The following is a 27,617-nucleotide window of genomic DNA, read 5'->3' as shown; positions in this document are numbered from 1 at the left end:
CACATTTTTCCTGCACCAACGAATAAAGGGAAGGTAAAGATCACTGTAAGATAACTGTTCATTTAAACAAAATTTGCTGCCAGTAATATTCAACATGCCTCCCCAAGCCTCCAGAATTGCCTTCCCAACATCACACAGACTTCCTACCCTTCCAAAACCTTCTGGCTCCTGTAGCACTAGTAGCAGGTTGAATGAGTAAGAACCGAACCAGCCTGTTCTCACACCACCAATGAACTGTCCACTGGCAACATACAAGACTAGGGCAGATATAATCGTATTAAGCAGCCAAAATAAATCTTTAGCCTTGCACCCCAACCCCCAATTGATTGATCAGTCCCCCAGCTTCTCAGTGTGAATCTTAATAATTAAACTCAATCAGCATAATGACTCTTAACACCACACCTCCCAGAATGATTCTGTAACAATGCACAAGTGGGTCCAAGAAAACAAACGGGCAGAAGCTCTGCAATATTTAGAAAGGAGCAAATCACAAGGGAAGAAATAAAAAGTATTCACCACACGTATATGAATCATGAATCATAAATCATAGAAAAGGCCCAACAAGATCATTTCGCCCTAACCAGGGCTGCATCAGGGGCTTCAAAAACAAAACTGCCAATAAACAAACACAAACATGTGTTATTAAAACTACCAAAAAAAACCCATCTGAATCCGGAGGAATAGGAAGTGTGAGAGGACCTCAAAACCTCCACCTATCCCCGAAAGCATCAGTGCCTCCGGAAGCACGCTTTCCACCCTGAGCCAATCTGCCCCCGGAGTGGCCCCTCTACAGAGGCCCCACTTGAACATCTAGCCAAGATCTAGAGCCAAAACCTACCCTGGGACCACCCCAGCACAAGGGCCTAAGGGGGAAGGGAGCAAGAACACCCCACCACCCCAACTCCGGAGGTAGAAGGAACAGGTTCCTGCTGCGTTAAAACAGCTGCATAATAAACGTGTGAAGAGAAAACGGCCACCAGAGACATCATGACCTCTGATCACAATATCTCAGGAGAAGAAAAAGCAAAGCTGGATCCCAGTGCACCCCCCCCCCCCCCCCGGGGCCATTTCCGAAGTAAAAAATGGCCCATTACAATAGAATACAATAGAAGCCTACCACGAGAACCCATAACTACTCGAACACAACCCTTACACTCCTTTATTCAAAATGTCTCACTGTACAGCTGCATAACCAGATCCTCTTGTCCTCTTCTTTCTCTTTGCTACATCAATTGTATTTCTTCCCTGTTATGGCGCTGCCATAACAGATCTTTGTAAGCCACATTGAGCCTGCAAATAGGTGGGAAAATGTGGGATACAAGTGCAATAAATAAATAAACAAACAGAACCAGCAGTCGGCCCTCTCAGAAGCCACAGCAGCTGGCATGTGGGAGCCTGCTGAGATTCAGAGAATTCCCTCAGCTCGAAGTCCGGGCAGCTCTAGGCTCTCCTAGGGCGCTAATTGTGGAAATACCTCATCTGTGCTTTTTTTTTTTTTTTAAACAAAGAAATCAGTTCTATTCCTACACAGGGAAATGCAGAGAGGTTCAAAAAAAAAAACAACAAAAAACAACCAAACCAAAAAATAAAAAAACACAAACCTGGGATTGTAGACAAGCCTTTGGGGTGGGGGGGTCCACCCCATAGGGGTGCTGGGCAAGACGGAGAATGGGGACCGAGCGAAAAGCTGCAACCAGAGCTATCAAGTGCCAACTGAGGACTGTGGAGTCAAACTCCACGCTCCACTGGGCACAGAACAAATCCATAAGCCAAACAACGGCCCTTAGGCTCAACCACACCAGCAAAGTGGGGAACCAAAAAGCAACCTATTGCCTGCTGAAGGTAAATAAAAATACTACAATCTTCCAGGGGGCACTACAGCTTAGACCGCTGATGTCAATAGTAGAATTCTGTCTTTTCTTTACCTCCACCTGCTAGTAGGAAGGGATAATAACCCATTTGGGCAGAACAGTTGAACTGATGCTGAGTGGCCAATCCACGTCACAAGTACCTGGCAGAAACCCAACTAATAGCAACATTCCATGCTACTAATCTAAGAGCAAGCAGTGGCTTCCCCCATGTCTGTCTCAATAACAGACTATGGACTTTTTCTCCAGAACTTGTCCAAACCTTTTTTAAACCCAGGTACGCTGCTGTTACAATATCCTCTGATAATGAGTTCCAGAGCTCAACTATTCTTTGAGTGAAAAAATATTTGCTCCTATTTGTTTTAAAAGTATTTCCATGTAATGTCATTGAGTATTCCCTAGTCTTTGCACTTTTTGAAAAAGAGCAAAAAAAAAAAAAATAGTCGACTCACTTTTACCTGTTCTACTCCACTCAGGATTTTGTAGACCTCAATCATATCCCCCTTCAGCTGTCTCTTTTCAAAGCTGAAGAGCCCTAACCTCTTTAGCCTTTCCTCATATGGGAGGAGTTCCATCTTCTTAGCCTTTCCACATATGGGAGGAATTCCATCTTCTATCATTTTGGTCGCTCTTCTTTGAACCTTTTCTAATTCCGCTGTATCTCTGTATCTCTTGAACACAATACTCAAGATGAAATCACACCATGCAATGATACAGAGGCATTATCATATTCTTGGTCTTATTTTGAATCCCTTTCCTAATAATTCCTAGCATCCTGTTTGCTTTTTTGAGCTGCCACACTGAGCAAAAGAAGATTTCAACATATTATCTACTATGTCACCTAGGTCTTTTTCTTGAGTGCCGATTCCTAAGGTGGACCTCAACATCAGGTAACTATGATTTGGATTATTCTTCCCAATGTGCATCACTTTGTATTTGCCCACACTAAATCCGATCTGCCATATGGATGCCCAGTCTTCTAGTTCCCTAAGGTCTTCCTACAATTTTTCACAATCCACATGGGTTTTGACATCTTTGAATAAATCTGCACATGACACAAAACTAATCACCTCGCTTGACCTTCTGATTTTCAGATCATTTATAAATATGTTAAATAGCACAACTCCCAGTAGAGATTCCTGTGGCACTCCACTTTTCACATCCTCCATCGAGAAAAATGGCCATTTAACCCTACTCTCTGTTTTTTGGCCAATAACCAATTCCTAATCCACAGGACATTGCCTCCTATCCCATGAATTTTTAATTTTCTCAGGAGCCTCATGAGGAACTTTGTTAAAAGCTTTCTGAAAATCTAGATAAACTACACCAAGCAGTTCACCTTTACCCACATGTTTATCCACACATTCAAAAAAATAAAGCAAACTAGTGAGGCAAGACTTCCCCTTGGCTGAACTCAGGCTGACTCTGTCCCATTGAATCATGTTTGGAACCTCACCCATGGAAAAAATAAAAAAATACAAAGACAACCCTTGCATGCACTCTGCTAAAGTTTGCTCCTCCTTGCACTTATTTATCTTCCTATCTGTCACCCTCTCTCTGTTCCCATTGGCTATTTTATGTCAAAACGTTCTTACCAGCTCAGTGGCTGAGGTGCTTCTACTTTCTGACCATCCACTTCCAGGTTCTGAAGTTCTTTGAAATACTTGTTCTTTAAACAATGGAGAATTTCTTTGGCGTGACTAGGGAAAAGTAAAATGATATTTTAAAACATCAATGGTTTACAAAATAACATAATGAGCTCAATGCAATATTTTTATCACTAAAACTGTGTAGCACAAAAAACCGCGCTAAAAAAAAAAAAAAAAAAAAAAGGAATAGGAGGTACCAATCATACAATATGATTGATAGGATGAATTACAACTGACTGGCAAACCAAAATGTATTGAACTAGTTTAATAGTGTCTCAGGGCATACCCAGCTAATCAAGTTTTCAGGATACTCATAATGTATTATCTCCAATAACAGTACATAAGCATTTATTTTCATATATTGTTTATTCAAATTAACCTACATATATTATCTAATGCATTTGACTATTTCATGCCTAGTGCTATATCACTCATACTACCATTCATTCTACTCAATACTCGTATCTAATCCCTTTGATACTTATCCGGCTACCAGAAGCACAATGTTCAACATCAACCTCAGAACTTTTCAATGCCACTCTGTTCTAATTTACTGCTTTGCTAGGTGACTCTAGCCCTCCCTTCACTGCTACAAGACCTGTTTTTAATTGTATACTAGCAGCAGCTGTGACTTCTAAGACATCAGCATTGAAGCAAGGTTACCTCACCAAACACAGAGTGACTTTGCCCGTCTCGTCTTCCGCCAGGGTCGCTTTACTCATAACTACCCCTCTCCTCAAGTCACTTCACTGGCTCCCTATCCGTTTTCGCATCCTGTTCAAACTTCTTCTACTAACCTATAAATGTACTCACTCTGCTGCTCCCCAGTATCTCTCCACACTCGTCTTTCCCTACACCCCTTCCCGTCGTGCACTCCGCTCCATGGATAAATCCTTCTTATCTGTTCCCTTCTCCACTACTGCCAACTCCAGACTTTGCGCCTTCTGTCTCGCTGCACCCTACGCCTGGAATAAACTTCCTGAGCCTCTACGTCTTGCCCCATCCTTGACCACCTTTAAATCTAGACTGAAAGCCCACCTCTTTAACATTGCTTTTGAATCGTAACCACTCACCTCCACCTACCCTCCTCTCCTCCTTCCTGTACACATTGATTTGATTACTTTATTTTTGTCTATTAGATTGTAAGCTCTTTGAGCAGGGACTTTCTTCTATGTTTGTGCAGCGCACACCTTGTAGCGCTATAAAAATGCTAAATAGTAGTAGTAGTAAAATAAAATAGTCAAGAGAAAGAGAAAACCCTTGCTGCTAGTATACAAATAAAAACCGAGCGTCTGGCAGGACAGTGTTAAAGCTGAAGATTACAAAAGAAGACGAATAGAAGTGAAGGGACGGCTCAAAAGCTTAATATAGGCAAACGATACCCCTCGGGCATATAGGTTATCTGATATTTACAATAATGACACAATAATAATCACCCGGCACATGGTATTTTCTTAAATATGGCACAACTTGGCCGCAGCTTTATTTAGATACAACACATCTTAAAACCTTAGGTATACCCAAGCCGAATTCAGCCTTCGGCTCATTATCCAACATTCAGCCTTTGGCTCATTAACCAACCGAGTCCGCTGTATTAGCAAGACTGACCAATCCTAAACATTGCTCCCTGCCGCACAGCAGGGAAGTTCAACCGTAAGCACAGCTATCCTAGCTGCCTAGCTTATACCATCAGGCTTGGGTACCCCACCAAAGCTGCAACAAGATATATACAGGTTCAATTTCACAGTAAACTGGGGAGGGGGGGCTGGGTGTATGCTGGTGCCCGGACGCCTGAAGAGGCCGTCCGGGCTCCGCCCAGGGGCTTTTTAAACCCCTTTGTAGCTCTTCTCCCTTTTCAGCGGGGTGCCCCTTGGGCAGCGGGAACGTGCCCATCACGCCTCGCTTGCACCCAGCTGACCCGGTGCGCATACCCATCGAGGCACGGCGCCATATTATAGGCGGCTCCGTGCACCCATGGGGGCACTGCGCCTTGCTTTAATATAGGCAACTGAGACCCCTTGGGCATATAGATTATCTGATATTTACAATAATGACACAATAATAATCACCCAACACATGGTATTTCCTTAAATACGGCACAACTTGGCTGCAGCTTTATTTAGATACAACACATCTTAAAACCTTAGGTATACCCAAGCCGAATTCAGCCTTCGGCTCATTATCCAACATCCAGCCTTTGGCTCATTAACCAACCGAGTCCGCCGTATTAGCAAGACTGATCAATCTTAAACATTGCTCCCCGCCGCACAGCAGGGGAGCTGAACCGTAAGCGCAGCTATCCTAGCTGCCTAGCTTATACCATCAGGCTTGCGTACCCCGCCACCAGCACCCCCCCCCCCCCCCCCCCACCATCAGCTGCGGCCTGTTGTGCCAGATCACAGGGTCTAACATGCTCAGGTCATTTCCACTTGCAGATAGGATGGCCCCCATCTCTTAGCAAGCACCCTGGGCAGATCTCCTTTGCCAAATCGTGCATCATTTGCCGTCTATCCACGGCCACAGACCAAGTGGCAATTTGCCGATTCACTTTCTTTCTGGGTCTGCCGGCGCTGGATTACTGGGATACCGGGATAACCGTGGGCCCATTTCATCCCTCCGACTCCCGTCCCGTGCATTCTTACGCCTTCGCCTTCTGTGTTCAGGCCCGAATGTGAGCCATACGGCCCAGGTGCCGCCCATGTGTTGCCGAGTGTCCCAACATCTCACCCTGCGAGATGAAATAGGTATACAGGCATACAGTCACGAGTACATAATTAATGGCACACTGGGAAAAGACCCAAAAGGGGCTATCGAGCCCCACATCCTGTCTACGACGGTGTCCAATCTCACTCTGCAATATAAGATAGTGGTTGGTAGATAGTCATAATTACATAAGTAATGCCACACTGGGCAAAGACCAAGGGGTCATCGAGCCCAGCATCCTGTCCACGACGGCGGCCAATCCCGCCATGTGTTACCGAGTGTCCAACATCTCAGCCTGCAACATAAAATAGCGGTAGGTAGACAGTCATGAGTGGATAAATAATGCTACACTGGGAAGAGACCAAGGGGCCATCGAGCCCCGCATCCTGTCTACAACGGCGTCCAATCCCTCCATGCGTTATCGAGTGTCTACATCTCACTCTGCAATATAAAATAGTGGTTGGTAGAGAGTTATGAATACATAAGTACTGGTCGTCTATCATTGCATTGCAGTTGCTCAGGAACACATGTCCTAAGTCCGGCGGTCGTTCTCCGTGGACCTAGTCACCCCACCATGATGGGGAGGCTGCTGAACGACGCCGGGCAACCCCTGGGCATGCACTTATGATAATCGAGTCGTAAGCCGACCTTGGCCATGCGGGATCCCTGCCCTACCTGCCCCGGTAACTGCTCTGTTCTGCCACAGGGGGCGCGTTGTACTGATTCGCAGTCGCCTGGATTCGTTGTTATGCACCAATCACACAGTCAAGCACACTCTTGCGCACATCACGCAAATCAAAAAAGATAGACAGGATAGAAGAAAGAAAAGAGGGTGAGAAAGAACAGAATATTGAAAGACAGAAACGAAAGTTTGAACGCAAATATTCATCCCCACTGCGTTCAAAAATTAGGGAAAGAAGGACAGTATTGGGGGGCTATTGTGTTACATCAGCGATCCAGGGTCACCAAATGTAAATTCTAGGGGCCCTCTTTGTGCCCCAGGAATACCCTTCTGTAGGGCCAAAGGGTCTGTTCTTCCACTATGTGTTGGGCCGCCTGCCTAAATCCTTTTGATATACCTGTCATTTTAACTAGAAACTAAGACACACACACCCTTTTTACACTAAATTTTATAGATTTCTAATACCATATATTTATAGACACTTAAATGTACAAGTATCTACTTAGATCCTGATAGACAGAAGACTATGGTCATGGACAGTATCCTAGAATTATGCCTTCTGGTATCTACACAAGAGACATATCACTGGAATTCCTTAATCTTTCTTCATATGGAAGTCGTCCCATCCCCGCTATCATTTTAGTCGCCCTTCGCTGCACCTTTTCCAATTCTACTATATCTTTCTTGAGATGCGGCCACCAGAATTGAACACAATACTCAAGGTGCGGTCGCACCATGGAGCGATACAACGGCATTATAACATCCTCACACCTGTTTTCCATACTGCTGCGACTAGGAAAGCGAATAGAATGTTGGGTATTATTAAACATTCTATTCGCTTTCCTAGTCGCAGCAGCACACTGAGCAGAAGGTTTCAGCGTATTATTGACGACGACACCCAGATCCCTTTCTTGGTCCGTAACTCCTAACGTGGAAGCTTGCATGACGTAGCTATAATTCGGGTTCTTTTTCCCCACATGCATCACCTTGCACTTGCTCACATTAAACGTCATCTGCCATTTAGCCGCCCAGTCTCCCAGTCTCGTAAGGTCCTCTTGTAATTTTTCACAATCCTGTCGCGATTTAACAACTTTGAATAACTTTGTGTCATCAGCAAATTTAATTACCTCGCTAGTTACTCCCATCTCTAAATCATTTATAAATATATTAAAAAGCAGCGGTCCTAGCACAGACCCCTGAGGAACCCCACTAACTACCCTTCTCCATTGTGAATACTGACCATTTAACCCCACTCTCTGTTTCCTATCCTTCAACCAGTTTTTAATCCACGTTATAGGACATTTCTTAATACATTTGGGGGAGTTCACATGTGTTGTTCTTTGGGGAATGTCTTGTGAGTAAGCTGGTTAGTTCTTCACTGCGATCTGCTGGTCACTGGTGAAAACATTTCTTTAAAGGCCACACTCTGTCTATAAGTAGGACTCGTAGTCGCTCTTTTTTTTATTTTTTACGTGCGTCTGTCCTGGGACATGGCGCGCCACAGGAGTGTGCATTCGAATTCCCTGTCATGGCCTACCAAGATGGCCGCTATCCCCTATTACGAGCCTGGAGGACAATTGATTTGTGCCCTCCCCAATATGGTCGCCCTCAGTGATACCCATAACTCTTTGTCTAAACGCCCCAAGATGGCCGCCGCTTGTGCGCTCTGATCATTGACAGATCTATTCAGCTTGGAGAAGAGACGGCTGAGGGGAGACATGATAGAGGTATATAAAATAATGAGTGGAGTGGAACAGGTGGATGTGAAGCGTCTGTTCACGCTTTCCAAAAATATTAGGACTAGGGGGCATGCGATGAAGCTACAGTGTAGTAAATTTAAAACAAATCGGAGAAAATTCTTCTTCACCCAACGTATAATTAAACTCTGGAATTCGTTGCTGGAGAAAGTGGTGAAGGCGGTTAGCTTAGCAGAGTTTAAAAAGGGGTTGGACGGTTTCCTAAAGGAATAACATGTATAGAATGTTTGTACGTTTGGGAAGCTTGCAAGGTGCCCTTGGCCTGGATTGGCCGCTGTCGTGGACAAGATGCTAGGCTCGATGGACCCTTGGTCTTTTCCCAGTATGGCATTACTTATGTACTTACTTACGTACTTATGATTTTTTGGCTGCCACCACACACTGAGAAAAAGTAATCTAGCTCTGTGATGTCTCCGGACTGCCTTTTACCTGCATGGTGGCTTCTGCTGTCTGTGTTCCTGCATCCAAGCCTTACTCTGCTGTTCCTGCAGCCATGCCTTGCTCTGGTCTTCCACTCAGCCATCTCTCTCCTCTTCAATTTGTTCAAAATTCTGCTGCACGACTAATATTTCGCCAAAGTCGCTATGCTCATATCAGCCCTCTCCATTGTCTTGCTAACGTAAAAAGCTGTTCCTTGTCTGTGTACTTCAGAAATCTCACCACAATATCTCTAGGTTTATTTGGTGGAGGTGCCCCCAGAGCTCTATGAGCCCGCTCAATTTCCGGCATAGGGCTATCCGGCATTTCTGCCTGCAGCTGCTTACACAGTTCTTGCACAATTGTTTTAACATCTTCTTGTTGTTCCCCCGCTTCCGAAACCCCTCGAAAACGCAGGTTGTTCCGACGTCCCCGATTCTCCATATCGTCTACCTTATATTGCAAATCTGCCAGTTGATTTTCAAATCCCTCGTCCTTCTGACGCAATTGGGACATCGCTTCACCCTGTTCCTCGACGTGAACTTCGAGGTCGTCAATACGGGCCCCCACCTCCTTTAGCTCTCCTCTCAAGTGGTCAATTCTTTGGATTGGTCTTGATGCGAGCATTCTGGCTCAACGATCCTTAGAGGTTGCGCGTTCTCTTTTTCTCTTTCCTGTTCTCTTCTCTCCTCTTTTATACCCCTACATTCTCTGTATGCTTTCTGCCTCACTACAGATGTTCTGCCTGCTTCAGACGCGTTTCTGTTCCCTTCCCATTCTATTCTCGGTTTTCCTTTCCCTTCTGACTTCCTTTGTTCTTTTCCCTTGTGCGGTTCCTTCGCCGCCTCCTTTCTGTTCTTATTTCACTTTTTCCTGTGGTTATCTCCTCGCCACTTGCTCTTTCGTTATACTTTTCTATTACTGTCAGTGAACTCTATAACCTTCGCATCTCCTGCAGTGCACTCTATGCTTTCTCCGCTCCTTTCTTCGTACTTGGTTTTGTCATTGTCATTTTTGACCCGGTGGTCTTACCCTGGTCTGCACCACTAAAATTTCTTGAAACACTATGCCTGTTTCTCTGTTCTTCAAAACTGACAACAGCCCCCACCTTTTCACTTCTGCTTTCACTTGCCTATTTTGTGTAGTTATCTTATGAATGTCTACTAACCCTATTCTTCTGCTTTAATTTCACTGGACTGGCATATACCCTGGTGAAAAGTGCCCATTTGAGGGGTACTGGGAACTGGTATTCAGTCCGCTCCTTTTCTAACCCCTTCCTCTGGTACTCCTCTGTTTTTTCTGCCTTCTTCCTCTGTTCTCTTATCGCTTTCTCCTTCTGCCCTGAGCTGTTTTTCTGTTCTTGTCCTTTTGTGAGTCTGTCTAACGATTGTTCTTTTTAGGCTATTCGGTGTATGTTGAAGTTGATCCCTGTCATGTTTCCCTCCATCCCTACCTGTGTTCCTACTTTTGTCTGCGCTCCTATTCACTGCAGTTCCCTGAAATCCTAAAATCATTCTGTGTGTTTTCTAAACTACTCTTCAAAACATACCATATGTTGCCATCTGCATGATAGTGCTGTCCTCCGTGCCTGCTTTTACCATATGAGAGAGAGAGAGAGAGAACATTATGAGATTGACACACTGCAAGATACAATCCGAAATTTGGCGGGAACATCACATCTCATTATTTATTTTTATTTATTTGTTACATTTGTACCCCGTGCTTTAGGGTATTAGTCACTCTAAGTAAACTTGCATCCTCAAGATCCCGGCTTTCATAGAGAAGGGCTCTTGGACTATTTTTTTTTTTTACGTGCCCATACCGCCTTGCGCTCAACGTAAACTGTAAGAAGCCACAGCACAGGCCTCGTGCACATCCGCAACGCGCCGTGCGAAGTGATTCGCCTGCTGCGTACGACTGGTGGCGTAATAGTCGTAGTAGCAACTAACCGGCCAGTGGGGGGGAGACGAGCCTTGCTCTGGGCAGACTTCTACGGTCTATGCCCTGAAAAGCACAAAATTGAGGTCAAGTATACACGTAAGGTAGCACATACGAGTTTAAGTCGTCAGGCAGACTCTCTGGACCCTGCGGGTGTTTTTCTTTCGTCATCTGCTATGTTACTAACCACTACTCAATTCCCCTATCCTTGTTCCTTGTCACCCAGTACTTTCCTCACTTTTAGTTGTCTTGTCTGTCTGTATTTTGATTGTAAGCTCTATTGAGCAGGGACTGTATCTCTGTGTCAGGTGTTCGGTGCTGCATGCGTCTGGTAGCGCTATACAAATGCTAATAATAATAATAGTGATCATGATAAAGCACGATAGTAATATAACAAGAGTAGAGTACATAAGTACATAAGTAATGCCATACTGGGAAAAGACCAAGGGTCCATCGAGCCCAGCATCCTGTCCACGACAGTGGCCAATCCAGGCCAAGGGCACCTGGCAAGCTTCCCAAACGTACACACATTCTATTCCTAGAATTGTGGATTTTTCCCAAGTCCATTTAGTAGCGGTTTATGGACTTGTCCTTTAGGAAACCGTCCAACCCCTTTTTAAACTCTGCTAAGCTAACCGCCTTCACCACTTTCTCCAGCAACGAATTCCAGAGTTTAATTATACGTTGGGTGAAGAAGAATTTTCTCCGATTTGTTTTAAATTTACTACACTGTAGCTTCATCGCATGCCCCCTAGTCCTAATATTTTTGGAAAGCGTGAACAGACGCTTCACATCCACCTGTTCCACTCCACTCATTATTTTATATACCTCTATCATGTCTCCCCTCAGCCGTCTCTTCTCCAAGCTGAATAGCCCTAGCCTCCTTAATCTTTCTTCATATGGAAGTCGTCCCATCCCCGCTATCATTTTAGTCGCCCTTCGCTGCACCTTTTCCAATTCTACTATATCTTTCTTGAGATGCGGCCACCAGAATTGAACACAATACTCAAGGTGCGGTCGCACCATGGAGCGATACAACGGCATTATAACATCCTCACACCTGTTTTCCATACTGCTGCGACTAGGAAAGCGAATAGAATGTTGGGTATTATTAAACATTCTATTCGCTTTCCTAGTCGCAGCAGCACACTGAGCAGAAGGTTTCAGCGTATTATTGACGACGACACCCAGATCCCTTTCTTGGTCCGTAACTCCTAACGTGGAAGCTTGCATGACGTAGCTATAATTCGGGTTCTTTTTCCCCACATGCATCACCTTGCACTTGCTCACATTAAACGTCATCTGCCATTTAGCCGCCCAGTCTCCCAGTCTCGTAAGGTCCTCTTGTAATTTTTCACAATCCTGTCGCGATTTAACAACTTTGAATAACTTTGTGTCATCAGCAAATTTAATTACCTCGCTAGTTACTCCCATCTCTAAATCATTTATAAATATATTAAAAAGCAGCGGTCCTAGCACAGACCCCTGAGGAACCCCACTAACTACCCTTCTCCATTGTGAATACTGACCATTTAACCCCACTCTCTGTTTCCTATCCTTCAACCAGTTTTTAATCCACGTTATAGGACATTTCTTAATACATTTGGGGGAGTTCACATGTGTTGTTCTTTGGGGAATGTCTTGTGAGTAAGCTGGTTAGTTCTTCACTGCGATCTGCTGGTCACTGGTGAAAACATTTCTTTAAAGGCCACACTCTGTCTATAAGTAGGACTCGTAGTCGCTCTTTTTTTTATTTTTTACGTGCGTCTGTCCTGGGACATGGCGCGCCACAGGAGTGTGCATTCGAATTCCCTGTCATGGCCTACCAAGATGGCCGCTATCCCCTATTACGAGCCTGGAGGACAATTGATTTGTGCCCTCCCCAATATGGTCGCCCTCAGTGATACCCATAACTCTTTGTCTAAACGCCCCAAGATGGCCGCCGCTTGTGCGCTCTGATCATATATGTCTGTCCTATGCACTTTCCTTTACCCATGCACGACCTAGAGCTACCCTAGATGGCTGCCGCCTGTGTGCTCCCTCGTGGGACAGCCCATTGCTTACATCATACTAACGTATGATCGCTTCTGCGGTCTGTGTCCTGATAACGGCAGAAACAGATCCTGGTCAAGTATACACATACTTGGCACATGTGAGTTTAAATTGTTGGGCAGCCTATCTGGATCGTGTAGGTCTTTTTCTGTCGTCATCTACTATGTTGCTATGTTTGTTTGCATGCTTTGTTTTGAGTGTACTGGATGACAGCTGCTGAGGGGTAGTAAAAACAGAGATTAATCAAATTGGCTTCCTTGCTTACCTGGACCAGATAAGCTCAGTTCCACTCCTGTCTATTAAACCTCTTGCAGCAGCTCATAGGTTTGCATGCTTTGTTTTGAGTGTACTGAATGACGGCTGCTGAGGGGTACTAGAAACAGATTAACCAAATTGGCTTCCTTGTTTCCCTGGACCAGATAGGCTCAGTTCCACTCCTGTCTATTAAACCTCTTGCAGCAGCTCATAGGTTTGCATGCTGTGTTTTGAGTGTACTGAAAATCTACTCTCTGCTAATCCGACAGAGGCTGAATCTCGCCCACAGCTCCAGCTCTCAGCAGGGCATCAGAGAGGCCGGACTCTGTTACAATGCAGCCCCCCCTCCCTTTATTTTTATTTATGGTAAACTATGCGAGGTAAAGGTAAGGGCTGGTGCTCCTCGTCGCCGACGATACTCATCCCTTGACCGCGGGGATGTTTTTTTTCTTTGTGTGTAGCAGCAAATAGGAGGGGATATCTTTCTCCGGGCCCCCGCTACTGCCGGGACAGGGACTCCATAATGTCCGATGTATGTTGGCTGCCGCCCCTATCGGATGCTTCACGCGGGTCGCGGAGGTGAGAGGCACATTCCCAATGTTGAGCAGCGGAATCCGAACCAGCCACCCCTGGATTGTAAAACCAGCGCTCTCAGCATTGGCCGCCTTCAACTTATCGCTGTCGGGGCCGGGGACTAGCGGGTGGCACAGCCAGTATGGTCCGCTTTCGTGCGACCGAATGCTGTGAGCGGACGCGGTTTGTAGTGCGGGTTGCAGGGGGAAGGGCAGAATCCCGCAGCCCAAGGAGTGAGCTCCATCGATGCACGTTGCCGCCCCGCTTTGCCCTGATCCCCTCCCCAAGCAACACGGTACCTCCGAACCACAAGGAGGGGGGGAGGGGCGACGCTCCATGCTCCCTTAGTATGCCCGAAACTCACTCACATGGCGCTTGTCGCCACTGCCGGTGCGGTCGTGCCCGTAGCAGAATCGGCAAGTGGCCAGTGCACTAGAGAGGTACTGGTGCTGGATGCATGGGAGCCTTTATGTTATTTTGAACCCAACCGACGCATCGCGGCACGAATGCCTGGATTCACAGTGTTTTGGCCACTCCGTTGGTCCTACGTCGGGGGGGAACCGCTTCTCTCAGGCGTCTGGGCACTTGTTTGCCTCTGGGCCGCAAGACTGGTAAGGCAGTTTTACATTGCCTTTTAGCAGAGTTCTGTACCAAAGATTTTAGATAACGATTTGTCAGTCAACTTCCTGAGAAATCTACACAGCCACAGCACTATTCTCTATAAATGTACAGTCACCTCCAGGACAATTGGTGAGAGGTGACCATATACCAGAACTCCATTTCCAACCATGCAACAAAGTGCAACAGAAGCAAACCACCAAGCTTTGATCAACCCAAGGACATCTGTTTCCAGACATGGATGGGCATAACATAAGCAGCGGCCAACTGCAGAAGCAATGGTTCTACTGATATTTACAAAACCAAGGACGCCTGGCCTACCAAAGCACACAAACTATGGACTTTTTAGTCTATGTGCAATAAAATAAAGAATGATCCTTCATGACATGAACCAGTTGTTTATTTTCTTTCTGGTGAGTTAACTAGTAGCAGCAATACCTGGTTCTGGGTCAAACACGCTATACAAGTGAGAAACATACCATTCTTTCCAGGACATCTTAATGTAAGCTTACAGTAGCTTTTTGTTCTAAGTTACAATAGTTTGTATTATTGCAGGTTAGCTCTGTGGTTTCTTCTAGGTTGTGTAATCTGCTATACTTAATTCTCAATCTCAACTAATATGATAGCAATTTGTTCTGTTTTAGCTGTAACCCTCCTGGCTAAGTTTACCTTTTGTATCCAGTTATTCGTATGGTAGCTGGCAGCGGCTCCCGCAATGCTTCCATGAATTGATTCCATTCTCCTTCTGGCACTATCTTCAGCTCCTGGTAGTAATGCTCAAACAACTTGTTCTCTTTAACAATCTCAGGGTAGCCACCTTCCCAGCCCTAAAAAGAAAACCAACATTCATCTGTGTTTCAAATCAATTATGGCATATTTTGTTTTAAATATCACATTATTAAAGCCTCACTTCTACAAATAATAAACAAACATTTCTTCATAGTCCACATGCTATTCTTCTCGCTACACTGTCAGATCCCTGTTATAACTCAATCTAGTTTCCTCTCTGCCACTGTTGCTCTCCGAGTGCATGCCACCAGGTGCAATATTAAAATAACAGGCTTCTACCAACAAAATTACACTATCAAGGAATACTTAAAAATATTATGTAGCAGCCAATAAGAAGCATTCAACAAATTAAATGACAATGAGTGAATCATTTTCTAATCATTTTTCTTTGCCTCTATACTTCTTTCCTTGCCCAATTCCCATCTTTTCCATTGTCTCAACCCAAAATATTTCCTATCACATTTGTCTCCTTCTCTTCTAATACCTTGTCTTTCCTGACCCCTTTCTTCCTTCTGTATTTTAGAGCTAGTAGGTTGAACTCTGCAAAAAGATGAAAACTCCCCTCCTGTTCACAGCTGACAACCTCACACACCATTCTCCCCTCCCACCTTCCCTTCAGTTCCATTTGCAGACTTAGGAATGCTTGGTAACCCACATGGTAGTGCACTTATCAGGGTTAAAGTAAATGTGGTGAGAATCGAGTAAGTGAGCCACAGCAGAAAGACAGACCCTGAAGAAATGCTTATTTAAGTAAAATGTGAAGCATGTTTAAACATTATCTCCAAACCCAAGATTGACGAGATGCGCAAGAACAGAAGTTGGTGGTCCACTAGGTCAAAATGCGGCAAGTAAATCAAGGAAAACAATAAATGGCTATCTTTCCAGAATCCAAGAACTGCTTTGCCTCACTGAAGAGAGAAGTTAGCACAGGAACCTGTCTATGATGTGCGTGAATGATTGCATTCTTCTGTTGGGTGGGGAAACAGACTTTCTGTGATGCTAGAATTGATTAGATCAAGCATGTAAGGGCTTCATTTTGCAAGAGATAAGATGGCACAGGGTCATAGGGGGACATGATAGCAAGAAATGGCTTTGGTTAATGCTGCCACTTGGATCCAAACCAAGATAAGGACCCATCTGTCAGGATTGCGGGAGGTCAAAATTATTGCTGGACATACTTAAATTAATATGAAACCAGTTTGACATAATATTAAACCAGCTTCTGACTTCTGAGAACTCACCCCTCCCTCAGGAACCACTGAGGATGGCAAAATGGCCCAAATGGTGCTCAGAGAGGCCTGATAGCCCTTTGGTTTCTCAATTACTCTTGATTAACATACCTTTTGTTCCATCTGGGAGCAGGGCTTGAGAGCAACCAAGGCCAGACATAGAGGCTCCATCACTAGAGATTTCAAAGAGGTACAACCTTTGACTTCAAAAAGTAATCTGGAGTTCTGTAAAGGAAATAACTGGGAAGGAGAGAAGTTATTTGATCTCTTTCTGCTCCTGTTCCCTCTCAGTTCTTATTAGGTATAAAGCAGAGCTCAGGCAGTGTTGCCAGGTGGGAAATTTTTGCCCGCGGCGGGTTGCGGTTTTTTGGGCGGCTTTTTGGGTTTCTGTGCGGTTTTTTGGGCGGCTTTTTGCCTTTTTCGGCCGCGGGGGGCGGGGTTAGTGACGTTTTTTGGGCGGGGTTAGTGACGTTTTGGGCGGGCCGATGATGTGGGAGGCGTGGCCGATGACGTAGGAGGCGGGGCCGATGACGGGGAGGCGGGGCCGATGACGGGGGAGGCGGGGCCGGTGACGGGGAGGCGGGGCCGGTGACGGCGGGGGTGATGACGCAGGGGTGGGGGTGTCAGGGGCGGGGTTTGTGTTTGGGCGGGTTTTGGGCTGGTTTTTGGGCTGGATTGGGCTAGAAAAAAATTTTCCACCTGGCAACCCTGAGCTCAGGGCACTACTTGGGGCTCTGTCTTTCTCTGTGCAGCAGAACACAGAGCTCTGCTTGGGGTCTACTGCTTCTCTCTCTGTGCAGGGCACTTTTCTGTGTCCAGGGCACTACCTCTCTTTCTTTCTCCTTGCAGCAGAGTGTACAGGACTCTGCTGGGCTGCCTTTGTTTCTTCTTTTTCTTTCTCTGCACACCTCCATCTTTAGCCACCAGAGCACCTGGCTCTGCTCCCCCCATTCTCAGACAGCCCTATTCCAAGGTTTCTCTTCCTCTGAACCAACACCCTATCCTTTCTTTCTCCCTCTAAACACACACCCAGAGACAGCCTGTACCAGTTACCTGTACTAAATGCTGTGAACCTATACATATCTGCAAATATACTTTATATACCCAAACTTGTGTGGATTGTGTATTCTTTTGGAACCCACTGCCTCTGCAAACTGGACCCAGGGACCAACCCTAGACAACGATTGTTGACACCATCTTTAAGAAAAAGAAATGTCTGCTACTGAGGCTTTAAACAGCAAGAGCGATTGCTCCTGATAGTGTTCCTAACTCAAAGGCCCTCCATACTCCTAGGAGACTTAAGTTAGGGATGAAAAAGCTTTTTCGCCTTTAATAAGTTTGCTATTGTAGGCTCTTTCAAAAAGCCAGGCCTTAAGAAATGATAGACTCTACTGTCCACTGCTGCCCTGCCTACTGTAGTAGTAGGTGGTTCCTATAGCAAATATTTTCACCCCAAAAGACAATCTTGAGTCTTTCCTAGGGGGCATGCGATGAAACTACAGTGTAGTAAATTTAAAACAAATCGGAGAAAATGTTTCTTCACCCAACGTGTAATTAAACTCTGGAATTCATTGCCGGAGAATGTGGTGAAGGCGGTTAGCTTAGCAGAGTTTAAAAAGGGGTTGGACGGTTTCCTAAAGGACAAGTCCATAAACCGCTACTAAACGGACTTGGAAAAATCCAAAATTCCAGGAATAACATGTATAGAATGTTTGTACATTTGGGAAGCTTGCCAGGTGCCCTTGGCCTGGATTGGCCGCTGTCGTGGACAAGATGCTGGGCTCGATGGACCCTTGGTCTTTTCCCAGTATGCATTACTTATGTACTTATGTAGTGGCAGACTGCCCAGCTGGTATTGCAACAGCCCCATTCTGGTCATCATATGGCTCCACAGGAGCTGAGTATGTAATGTGTAGCAGGGCCCCCCCCCCCCCGGCATCACAGCTTCTCCTGCTTCTGCCTACCCCCTGTTCAACTTCATAGGGAACACAGAAGACATTTCTCAAACCCAGATCCCCCTAATCCATGCCTCCTTTTCCTGTCCCTTGAATATGACAACTTCCAAATTTTACTTCCTGCACTGGTATTATCCTTTCCAATACTCTTTTGGAAAGAGCTCCATTCCAATTTAATAGTAATTAACCCAAAATTACCATACCAAGGGTTAAAGTCACCCTTTCTGGAAGGCCCTTCTACTTCTGTCGGCCCCAGGCCCCAACTCAGTGCTGCAGTCATGCCTATTTATCCCCAAACATGTTGTGAGGTTAGACCCTTCCAGAGCTAGCTAGAGGTGAATCTACCTGCTATCATCGAGTACTGTGGGCCTCACCCATCCCGTTGAGGCAGCTACCCCCTTCCTCCCTGAATGGAACGACTCTTAGCAGGCCCCATCACTTTTGGGGCATTCAGGAGTCTGCCAGGTGGTATCTTCCAAATGTCCTTAACTAATTCTTAAAGGTTTGAGTTCTAGCCTCTCTGGGAGGTCTATGGTCTGGTAGCTTGAGCAGTTTCTTGCCTCTCGGCTCTTTTACTATCCTCTCTAGCTCCTCCCCAAATAGTAACTACTCTCTAAAAGGCACCTAGCCAAGATGACACAAACAAGCCTCCTGGCTGCCACTGAAGAGACCATCTGCTTGGCTGATGCCCAGACCGAATCACACATAACATCTGCAGACTGCTGCCTGTAGCAAGAGTCAAACAACTTCAAAAGACTGCTTTAGCAAGACCCTCAATCTTCCTTTCCTGGAAGTTGAGGGCTGTTCCCCTTTCTACAGGTCTTGTGAGTGGACAATGCCAGAACGTCCAACTGGCTAAAGCTAATGGTTTGTCAACTTCCTCCTTCAGGCAATGAATACAATCTCCCATGACCTTTGCATACCTGAAAATTGGCATTTGGACACCTCCCTCTACTATAATCATCATTTCCCTAATGGCCTGGTGCAAGGCAAACATCTTTGTTAGCCTGCATGTCCTTGACAAAATTAGGATCCCTGATACCTTAATACAGGAGTTCCCAACCCAGTACTGAGAACCCACCATGCTTGTCATTTTTTCAGGATATCCAAAATGGAAACAGTGTATGCAAGTTTATTTCATGCATATTCACTGTATCCATCCTAAAAACTTTGACACACAGAATGAGTCCCAAGGACTGGGTTGAGAATTCCTGCCTCTATGTCAGGTAAGTGTCCATTTGAATAATCTCAGGACCTAGGAGTCCTCCCCTTCCTCCAATGCATCTATGGGCTCTTGTTCCTCACTAATTCCCTATTAAGGCTAAGAGAAGTACCACAGAAGTACTAGGGAGCTGGGTCCATTTAATTTGTTTGGCCATTACCAGACTGTGCTAAAAGCACTGCCAACCATTTTAGCAGCCACCTCTGGATCAGGTCCATCTACTTACACCATTCTGTAGGTGCGGTCTCCAGAACTGAACATAGTTCTCCCAATGATGCCTCATCAGAAACTAATACATGAAACTTCAATAAATTAGAACGCCGAAGAGACGGCTACCAGAAAACTGTCTTCAAAGTCAGATCTTTCAATGAGGCCTGAAGGGGCTCAGTCTTCTGCAGAACACACAGAACCAAATGGAGATCCCATTGTGGACATGGTGGGCACACCGGAGGCCAGAGATGATTCACTCCTTTCAAAAAATGGAAGTCGGAGTGCAACGCTAAGGAGGAATGAAGAAGCCTGCCCCTATAACATGCCAAGGCCGCCACTTGCAACCGGAGAGAATTGTAGGCCAAACCCTTCTGCAGACCCTCATGTAGAAAGGCTAAAATCTGAGGCAAAGATGACTGCAAGGGAGAAATCCCCCACGTTGCACACCAAGACTCGAAAAGTCACCAGACCAGAGCATAAGCTGTGGAAGTGGAGTGCTTTTTCACTTGAAAGAGTGTCTCAATTATTTCCGGTGAATAACCTTTCCTTCTCAACTCTGCCCTCTCAATAGTCAAGCTGCAAGACCTAAGGGGGAGGGATCCTTCAGTTCAGAGCTCTCTATCCCCACCTAATGGTAGATGGTCATAACCCACTAGTCTCTGGATTCATCTGCTGCTGTCGCAAAGGAACTTCTTTTTGCCCATGAAGCTGAGCCTACCTGCGAATGCAAGAAATAGTATGTATCAGCGTATTACATGAAGTACAAGCTCTGCCATAAAGAACTGAGGGTGCTGCGCCTGGCTTCCATGTGCTAGAACCTACCAGAATCACTGCTGCTACAAGTCACCAAAATACAGCCGTGTTCCTCAAAGGCTTTCCTGCTATGGGCAGGAAAAAAGTACCTCCCTACAATGGGAAGGCTTGCCTCCCTCTCTGGGCTGCCCCCATGGTGCTTCCTGAACTGTGGATCGGGACCCCAAATGGGGTCACAAAACCCACCTTTGAGGTCACAGTCTGGCTGAGCTCTCCATAGGTGCATCATTATTCTGAACTCCAGGGGATCACACACATTAATTTGGCTGCAATCACGGGCACAGCCCCAAAAAGAATGACAAGCAGCATTACCATAGAAAGATTTTCTCTTCCAGAGGCTACTCTGGCCCTGGAGCAGGCAAAGAAGCTTGAACTTTGCTCCATGCAAAGCGCTGCACTGACATTTTGGGCACCTCCTACCCTGCTCCAGAGCTGCTGCCATCTTTTATTCAGTCTGCTAGCTGTTTTGTTGCGCCTGGTACTCTAACCTCTGCAGACTGGTACTTAGAGGAAAATATCAGCACCACCAGATATTGTCACCTTATCGGCCCAAACATCTTTCTTATGCTGTATTGGTGAAGAGCACCTATCTGTCTGTCCTACACTAAGGAGAAAAGGAATGAAGAACACAGACAAGACCAACTGGCTTCTCAGCTGCACTGCCCTATATATGGTAGCCAGGCAGCGTCTCAATCTGTACAGACTAGTTTAGCAGAGATTCTGAATCCTGGAGATGCAGGAGCACAATGGCCCTTTCACTTTGGAACAGCTGTCGATTGAGCACAGAATATTAAATGGGAAATGTTGCCTGCTACATAGCAGACCCTTTGACGTAGATTGTGCGAGTGATCTGAATGTAACTCAACTTGAGCTACCAATGAAAAAAGTGTGTGCTAAATGAAAATAAAAATGGGCCATTTTTGGGTGGGCATTAGCCACAGTAAAGGATTAAACTGCATCATTTTGCTGCAGCCAAGTTAGAAGGCACTTGTTTTAAATGACTTGCGACTGTTAGTGTTGTAAAATGGCTTCACCAAGTATCAAGCCAAAGGGTGTGAATACTTATGCAATCAAGACTTTAGATGCGTTTTGCTAAAGTGACAGGATCCATTCCAGAGGTTGGTTTGTCCATCTGTATATATAAGTCTGTTGGTGCTTGTGCAACCACACCTGTGTGTATCAATATAGGGAGCAGGAAATGCATACAAAATAGAGTGGCTCCACTACTGAAGAAAAGCATAATAGAGCCACGGCTGCAGCAAAGAAATGAACAGTGTTCCAACAGAGACCCATCTCCTGCAGGCAAGGGAAGAGCAGGAGAGCTATGGCAGTGGTAGAAAAGCCCAAATGCAGCCAAAGGTTAGTGGAAGTGTGGAGACTGCAAGGGAGCAAAAAGCACACACAAGGAGCAGAGCAGAGAATGGAAGGGTAAAGCACTGCACATAGTGAAAGGGGGAACGAGGACACGAGTGCAGGATGTAGGCAAAGGTTACATACCTATGACCCTGCCACCCCACTCAGAAATACACCCTTGACCTCTCACAGATACACACTTAGGGGGTCAAAGTACATGTTATCTGTCCCAGGGGCCATTTTTATTCTTATGTTCCTTGCTGCAGGTAACATGCATTAATATTTAAAAAGACCCCCTTATATTCTTTGTATAGACAAATATAAACATACCATATCACTCAGTTACCACGCATGTCGCTTACAGCTCCCTATCCCACCCAGCTCACGCTAACATACCAGACACTTCACCATGGCTCTTCACAATCAGTTCCCCATACAGATATGCCCGTCTGTGTATAGAGATATTTAAAACAAACAAAAAAACCATATCCCCATACAACTTGGGTCTCCTTCTCTTAATACCTCCATTTTTCTTTTTAATAGGTTTTTTTCTTGTTATTGTAAATAGCTTAGCCGTTATAATATATGGTATATTAAATGCATGAATTCTGGATTGAAAAAAAAATGTACCGCTGTATCACACCATAAAGGTGCACTTTTCATCTTGTGTTTTCTTAATGTTTAAAATGTGCATCTGTGAAATATTCACCTTTTACGCATTTTGAATTGTAAACTTTTCATATTTTGCTATTTAAAAAATACAAGGATGCAAAGATAGTTACAGGACAATACATTGATGTGAAGACTTGTATTTAGTATGTTAGGAACAAGTGGGGTAAAAGACAGGATTGTTAGAAAATGACGAGGGAACTAAATTGTTCAATATTTCTCTACAGCAGATAAACTACCACCCTGATAGACCCGCCGACAGCAAGTTGATGCCTCCAGCAGAATGAAATAAAAAATGAGAGGAGCAGTGCCCAACTGTCAAAGACAAAGAAGCACCCCTACCTAAAAGAAGAGAGTTTCACTCCTTGCCCAAAGATGAACTGAGGAGCACGAGAAGAAACAGTATCATGCTCCATCACCAGGGCAAAAATAGAGCCCTACCCGCCTCACTGAAGCGGATCCATAAAGCCCAAGGGGAAAATGAGAGCAACTTCCAGAAACATAACAGCCCTCTGCCCACAGAGACTAAGCAGCATTCTGCCTGCCGTGATGGAGCTGCGCTCTGCATGCAATGACAGATCAGTACTCCTTATGCAGGGATACAGAGTGATCCAGTGCTCGGATGGAGCATCATCCTATAGAGTTGTGCTCAACAAGCAACAATGAAGAGAGGTAGAGGACGAGCCTCGGTCAACATGCTGAGAGAGAGACACACACACACACAGACTCCCCAGACAGATAAGGAGCAGCACTCCACGTGCAGAGAAGGGAAGAGCGCCCAAACTTAAGATGCTACTACAGACCACAGAAGACAGAAAGAGGACTATGTGTCAAGCCAAAGATAAGGCATCACAAAGAACCCCACATGAGAGAGACTGCCCAGGCAGATATGAAGCAGAACTCCACATGCAGAGAATGCATAAATCGCCAAACCTGCAGAGATGGGAACAGCGCCCAAACTTAAGATGCCACTACAGACCACAGAAGACAGAAGGGGGACCATGTGTCAAAACAAAGATAATGCACCGCAAGGAACCCCACATGAGAGGCTGGGACAGAGCTACTGCTTGCCTACAGAGAAGCGAAAGCCCCGCTGCAGACCTAGGAGATGTAGCTGTCATCAGCCCAGAGATGGAAGTGTGCCTCCAGGACACAAAAACAAAGATGTTCTGCCCACACAAGGAGGGCCACAGAACCATGAACCACCCTCTGGGCTAACTATAGAAGATGTAGATATGGAGCAAGCACCCCACCAAGGCACTACGTGGAGAAAGCTGCAGTGTCTCTAAAATATTGGTCCAACCTGGAAATGCCAAGATGGAGCCAAGCAAAACTCCCAGCAAACAATGCAAGCTCCTGTCAAGATCGTGAGCATAACCATGCCACCAAGGCTGAGGATAGACCCTAACCCCCCCCCCCCCCCTTGAGGCTTTGGCCAAGAGAACATGGACATGGTATGAAGGCGAAGGACAATGTCCCACCAAACAGGCTAGCTTACTGACCGCTAGAGGCTAAGAGAGGCAAATGCTCTAGGAGGTCTATCCTCCGGGAGACACAGGCAAAAGCTGAGAACTCCATATCCCAACCACCCATGAAGCTGCAAATAATGCTGCCCAATAGGTTCCCCCTCAGCAAACTGAAAAACTACCGACTGGGCACAGCCAAGTCACCATAACCGGAGCCCATCTAGACAGTCCCTCATGCAGCCCAAAAAGAAGCTGCCCACTCTGACCCCAAAGTGGCCAGCACTATCACACCAATGCAGACTATCCCAGAAGGGTAGTAGCTGAGTGCCCCCACTGCTTAAGAGGGCAGTGCCGCAGTGAACCAGGAGACTATAGCACAAACCCCAACCGGACAATGCCTCCAGCTAGCCAACCATGGAAGGCCACTGCCGGAATAAGAGAACGCCCGGTCTTTGATGCAGTGGGGAAAAAATGTTGACTGCTGCCATCAGCTCAGATCCAATGTGCACCCGACGAACACTGCTGAATCAGGCTTCTACCCCCAATACAAGGAGAACTTGCACCCGAACTCTATCCTGCAGACGTGAGTGGGGGGGTTTCTCTTTAACTAAGAAGCCATGCCCACCAAAAAAAAAAAACGGGAGCGCTCAACCATGTGGCTACTGCGGGCTAGAAACCAAAAAAGGGTGGTAAGGCCATCTCCTCTGAAGAAGAAAATACCACAGAACTCCAAAACAAACCGCCAATACCAAAAAGAAAAACCAAACATCACTTACCGCATCCAGAAGACAAGACAAAGGAACACTTATGTGAAAGATGCCACCTCAAAATAAGCTAAATCTAGCAGTCTGAACCTCTGTTCACTGTCTACAGCATGCAGCTAAAGATGCAGTGCTGGGAGGCGAGGGTCCCAGCCCCACTGGTTGTCACTCAGGCTCATACTCTTTGTAGAGTTAAAAAGGGCACTTACTAACCAGCAATTAACCCCTGCACAACTATCACTCAGTAAAACCAAGACAAGAACTGACAGATAAAAAAAAAAGGGAGCTTCACCATACATCTACCACTACTACTATTTAACATTTCTAAAGCGCTACTAGGGTTACGCAGCGCTGTACAATTTAACATAGAAAGACAGTCCCTGCTCAATGAGCTTACAATCCAAAGGACAAATATACAGTTAGTTAAGTAGGGGTCATTAAATTGGGGCAGTCTAGGTTACTTGAAAGGTATAGAGGTTAGGTGTCGAAAGCAACATTGAAGAGGTGGGCTTTGAGTAAGGCTTTGAAGATGGGAAGGGAGGGGGCTTGGCGCAGGGGCTCAGGAAGTCTATTCCAGGCATAGGGTGAGGCGAGGCAGAATGGGCGGAGTCTGGAATTGGCGGTGGTGGAGAAGGGTGCTGAGAGGAGGGATTTGTCCTGTGAGCGGAGGTTACGGGTGGGAACGTAAGGGGAGATGAGGGTAGAGAGGGGCTGCAGACCGAGTGCATTTGTAGGTAAGAAGGAGAAGCTTGAACTTAATGCGGTATCTGATCGGAAGCCAGTGAAGTGACCTGAGGAGAGGGGTAATATGAATATATCGGTTTTGGCGGTATATAAGACGTGCAGCAGAGTTCTGAACGGATTGAAGGAGGGATAGGTGGTTAAGTGGGAGGCCAGTGAGGAGTAGGTTGCAGTAGTCAAGGCGAGAGGTAATGAGAGCGTGGATGAGAGTTCGGGTGGTGTGCTCAGAGAGGAAGGGGCGAATTTTGTTGATGTTAAAGAGGAAGAAGCGACAGGTCTTGGCTGTCTGCTGGATGTGCGCCGAGGAGAGGGAGGAGTCGAAGATGACTCCGAGGTTGCGGGCGGAAGAGACGGGGAGGATGAGAGTGTTATCAACTGAGATTGAAAGCGCGGGAAGAGGAGAAGTGGGTTTTGGTGGAAAGACGATAAGCTCGGTCTTGGCCATGTTCAGTTTCAGGTGGCGGTTGGACACCCACTTGGAGACCGAGAAAATACTGAACATTTCAGGCTGCATGATACCCTTAAGGGGCAGATTACTTGGAACTACTTTTCTGTTTCCATCCACTGGTAAATAGACATAACCCATTAGTCTGGACAAGGAACTTTCTTCGGTCATATCACACCAGTTCAGACCAATGGGTTGTATCTCTCTACCAGAGGAACATAAGAATAGCCATACTGGGTCAGACCAAAATGTTCATCTATCTAGCCCAGTATCCTGTTTTCAACAGTGGCCAACCCAGGTCACAAATACCTGGCAGAAAACCAAATAGTAGCAAGATGCCATGCTACCAATCCCAGGGCAAGTAGTGGCTTCCCCAGACTATGGACATTTCCTCCAGAAACTTGTCCAAACCTTTCTTAAACCCAGATACACTAACCACTATTACCATATCATCCAGCAATGAGTTACAGAGATTAACTATTCGCCGAGTGAAAAAATATTTCCTTTTATTCTTGTGACTCGCCCCTTACGGGTATTATGCAACATAGAATGTTCAGTATTTCGAATGATGCTTAAAACTTGCCTGATGGCCAACCCAGAAATTTTGCTACCAAGTAATTCAATCAGATAATAACCTTACCAGCTAGTGAGGTATACACTCTAATGGCACACAGATTATTTCACAGAGTCAGGATACGTGCGAAATACAATAGGTTAGGAAAAACATACAAGCAGAATCCATGATATATGAAAAATATAGCTTGTAAGCAAAATAAGATTTATCAACCAGGGAAGGATTCTGGACTGGTCCGTTAGGTCTAAAGGAAAGAAGGTTATCAGGTAAGACATAACTTTTCCTTCCATAGCATCCTATCAGAACAGTCCAGACCAATGGGATGTAGCCAACACAGGGAGGAACTAAACACTCAAAAAAGAGAACTTTGCAAATACAGTAGTCTTGATTATCCGACCTCAACTAAGCTGACCAACCAGCATACCAAGACCCCCCCAGTGATGTCATCGCTTCACCCTTAAGAAGAGCGCATCTTCTCTTTCCATGTTCTGGTGTAGCACAGAGGGAAGTTTTAAACCCGAGACAATCAGTTTCGACCCCTGGACCCAGCTTTTATCACAAAAAAAACACCGTTGTGAGCCAGGACCCTGCATTTATGGCACAGTGAGTTTTACTCTTTTTCCGCAATATTTTTTAATAGATATGCAATGCATTACAGTACTGTATTTTTAATTCTTCCCCTTCAGATCTGTAGGTCACTTCTGAAATAGCCTGTCAAAATAGGAAAAAAAAGTTGTTTTGTCTATAGAGCAGAAACTTGATACTTAAAAAGAATTCACAAGAGTAAAAAGCGTGGGATAAACATAAAGGAATGTTTTTACGTTTGGGGAGCGTGCCAGGTGCCCTTGACCTGGATTGGCCACTGTCGGTGACAGGAT

General features: G+C 45.6%; 1 protein-coding gene across 1 annotated transcript in view; it reads right to left on the bottom strand.

The window, feature by feature from the left end:
• Positions 1–27,617, bottom strand: part of LOC115480169 (tRNA (cytosine(34)-C(5))-methyltransferase-like) — a 70,131-nt gene that overhangs the window by 39,383 nt on the left and 3,131 nt on the right. Inside the window, exons 2-3 of the mRNA XM_030218691.1 lie at positions 15,182–15,339; positions 3,464–3,568 (exon numbers count right to left, since the gene is read on the bottom strand). Of these exons, the coding sequence (XP_030074551.1) occupies positions 3,464–3,568; positions 15,182–15,339 (263 nt within the window). The remainder of the gene's footprint in view (positions 1–3,463; positions 3,569–15,181; positions 15,340–27,617) is intronic.

Source organism: Microcaecilia unicolor, chromosome 1 (genome assembly GCF_901765095.1).
Source record: "Microcaecilia unicolor chromosome 1, aMicUni1.1, whole genome shotgun sequence".
NCBI classification, from domain to species: domain Eukaryota; kingdom Metazoa; phylum Chordata; class Amphibia; order Gymnophiona; family Siphonopidae; genus Microcaecilia; species Microcaecilia unicolor.
The sequence above is the reverse complement of the archived record's forward strand: the minus strand, read 5'-3'. Positions and strand labels throughout refer to the sequence as shown.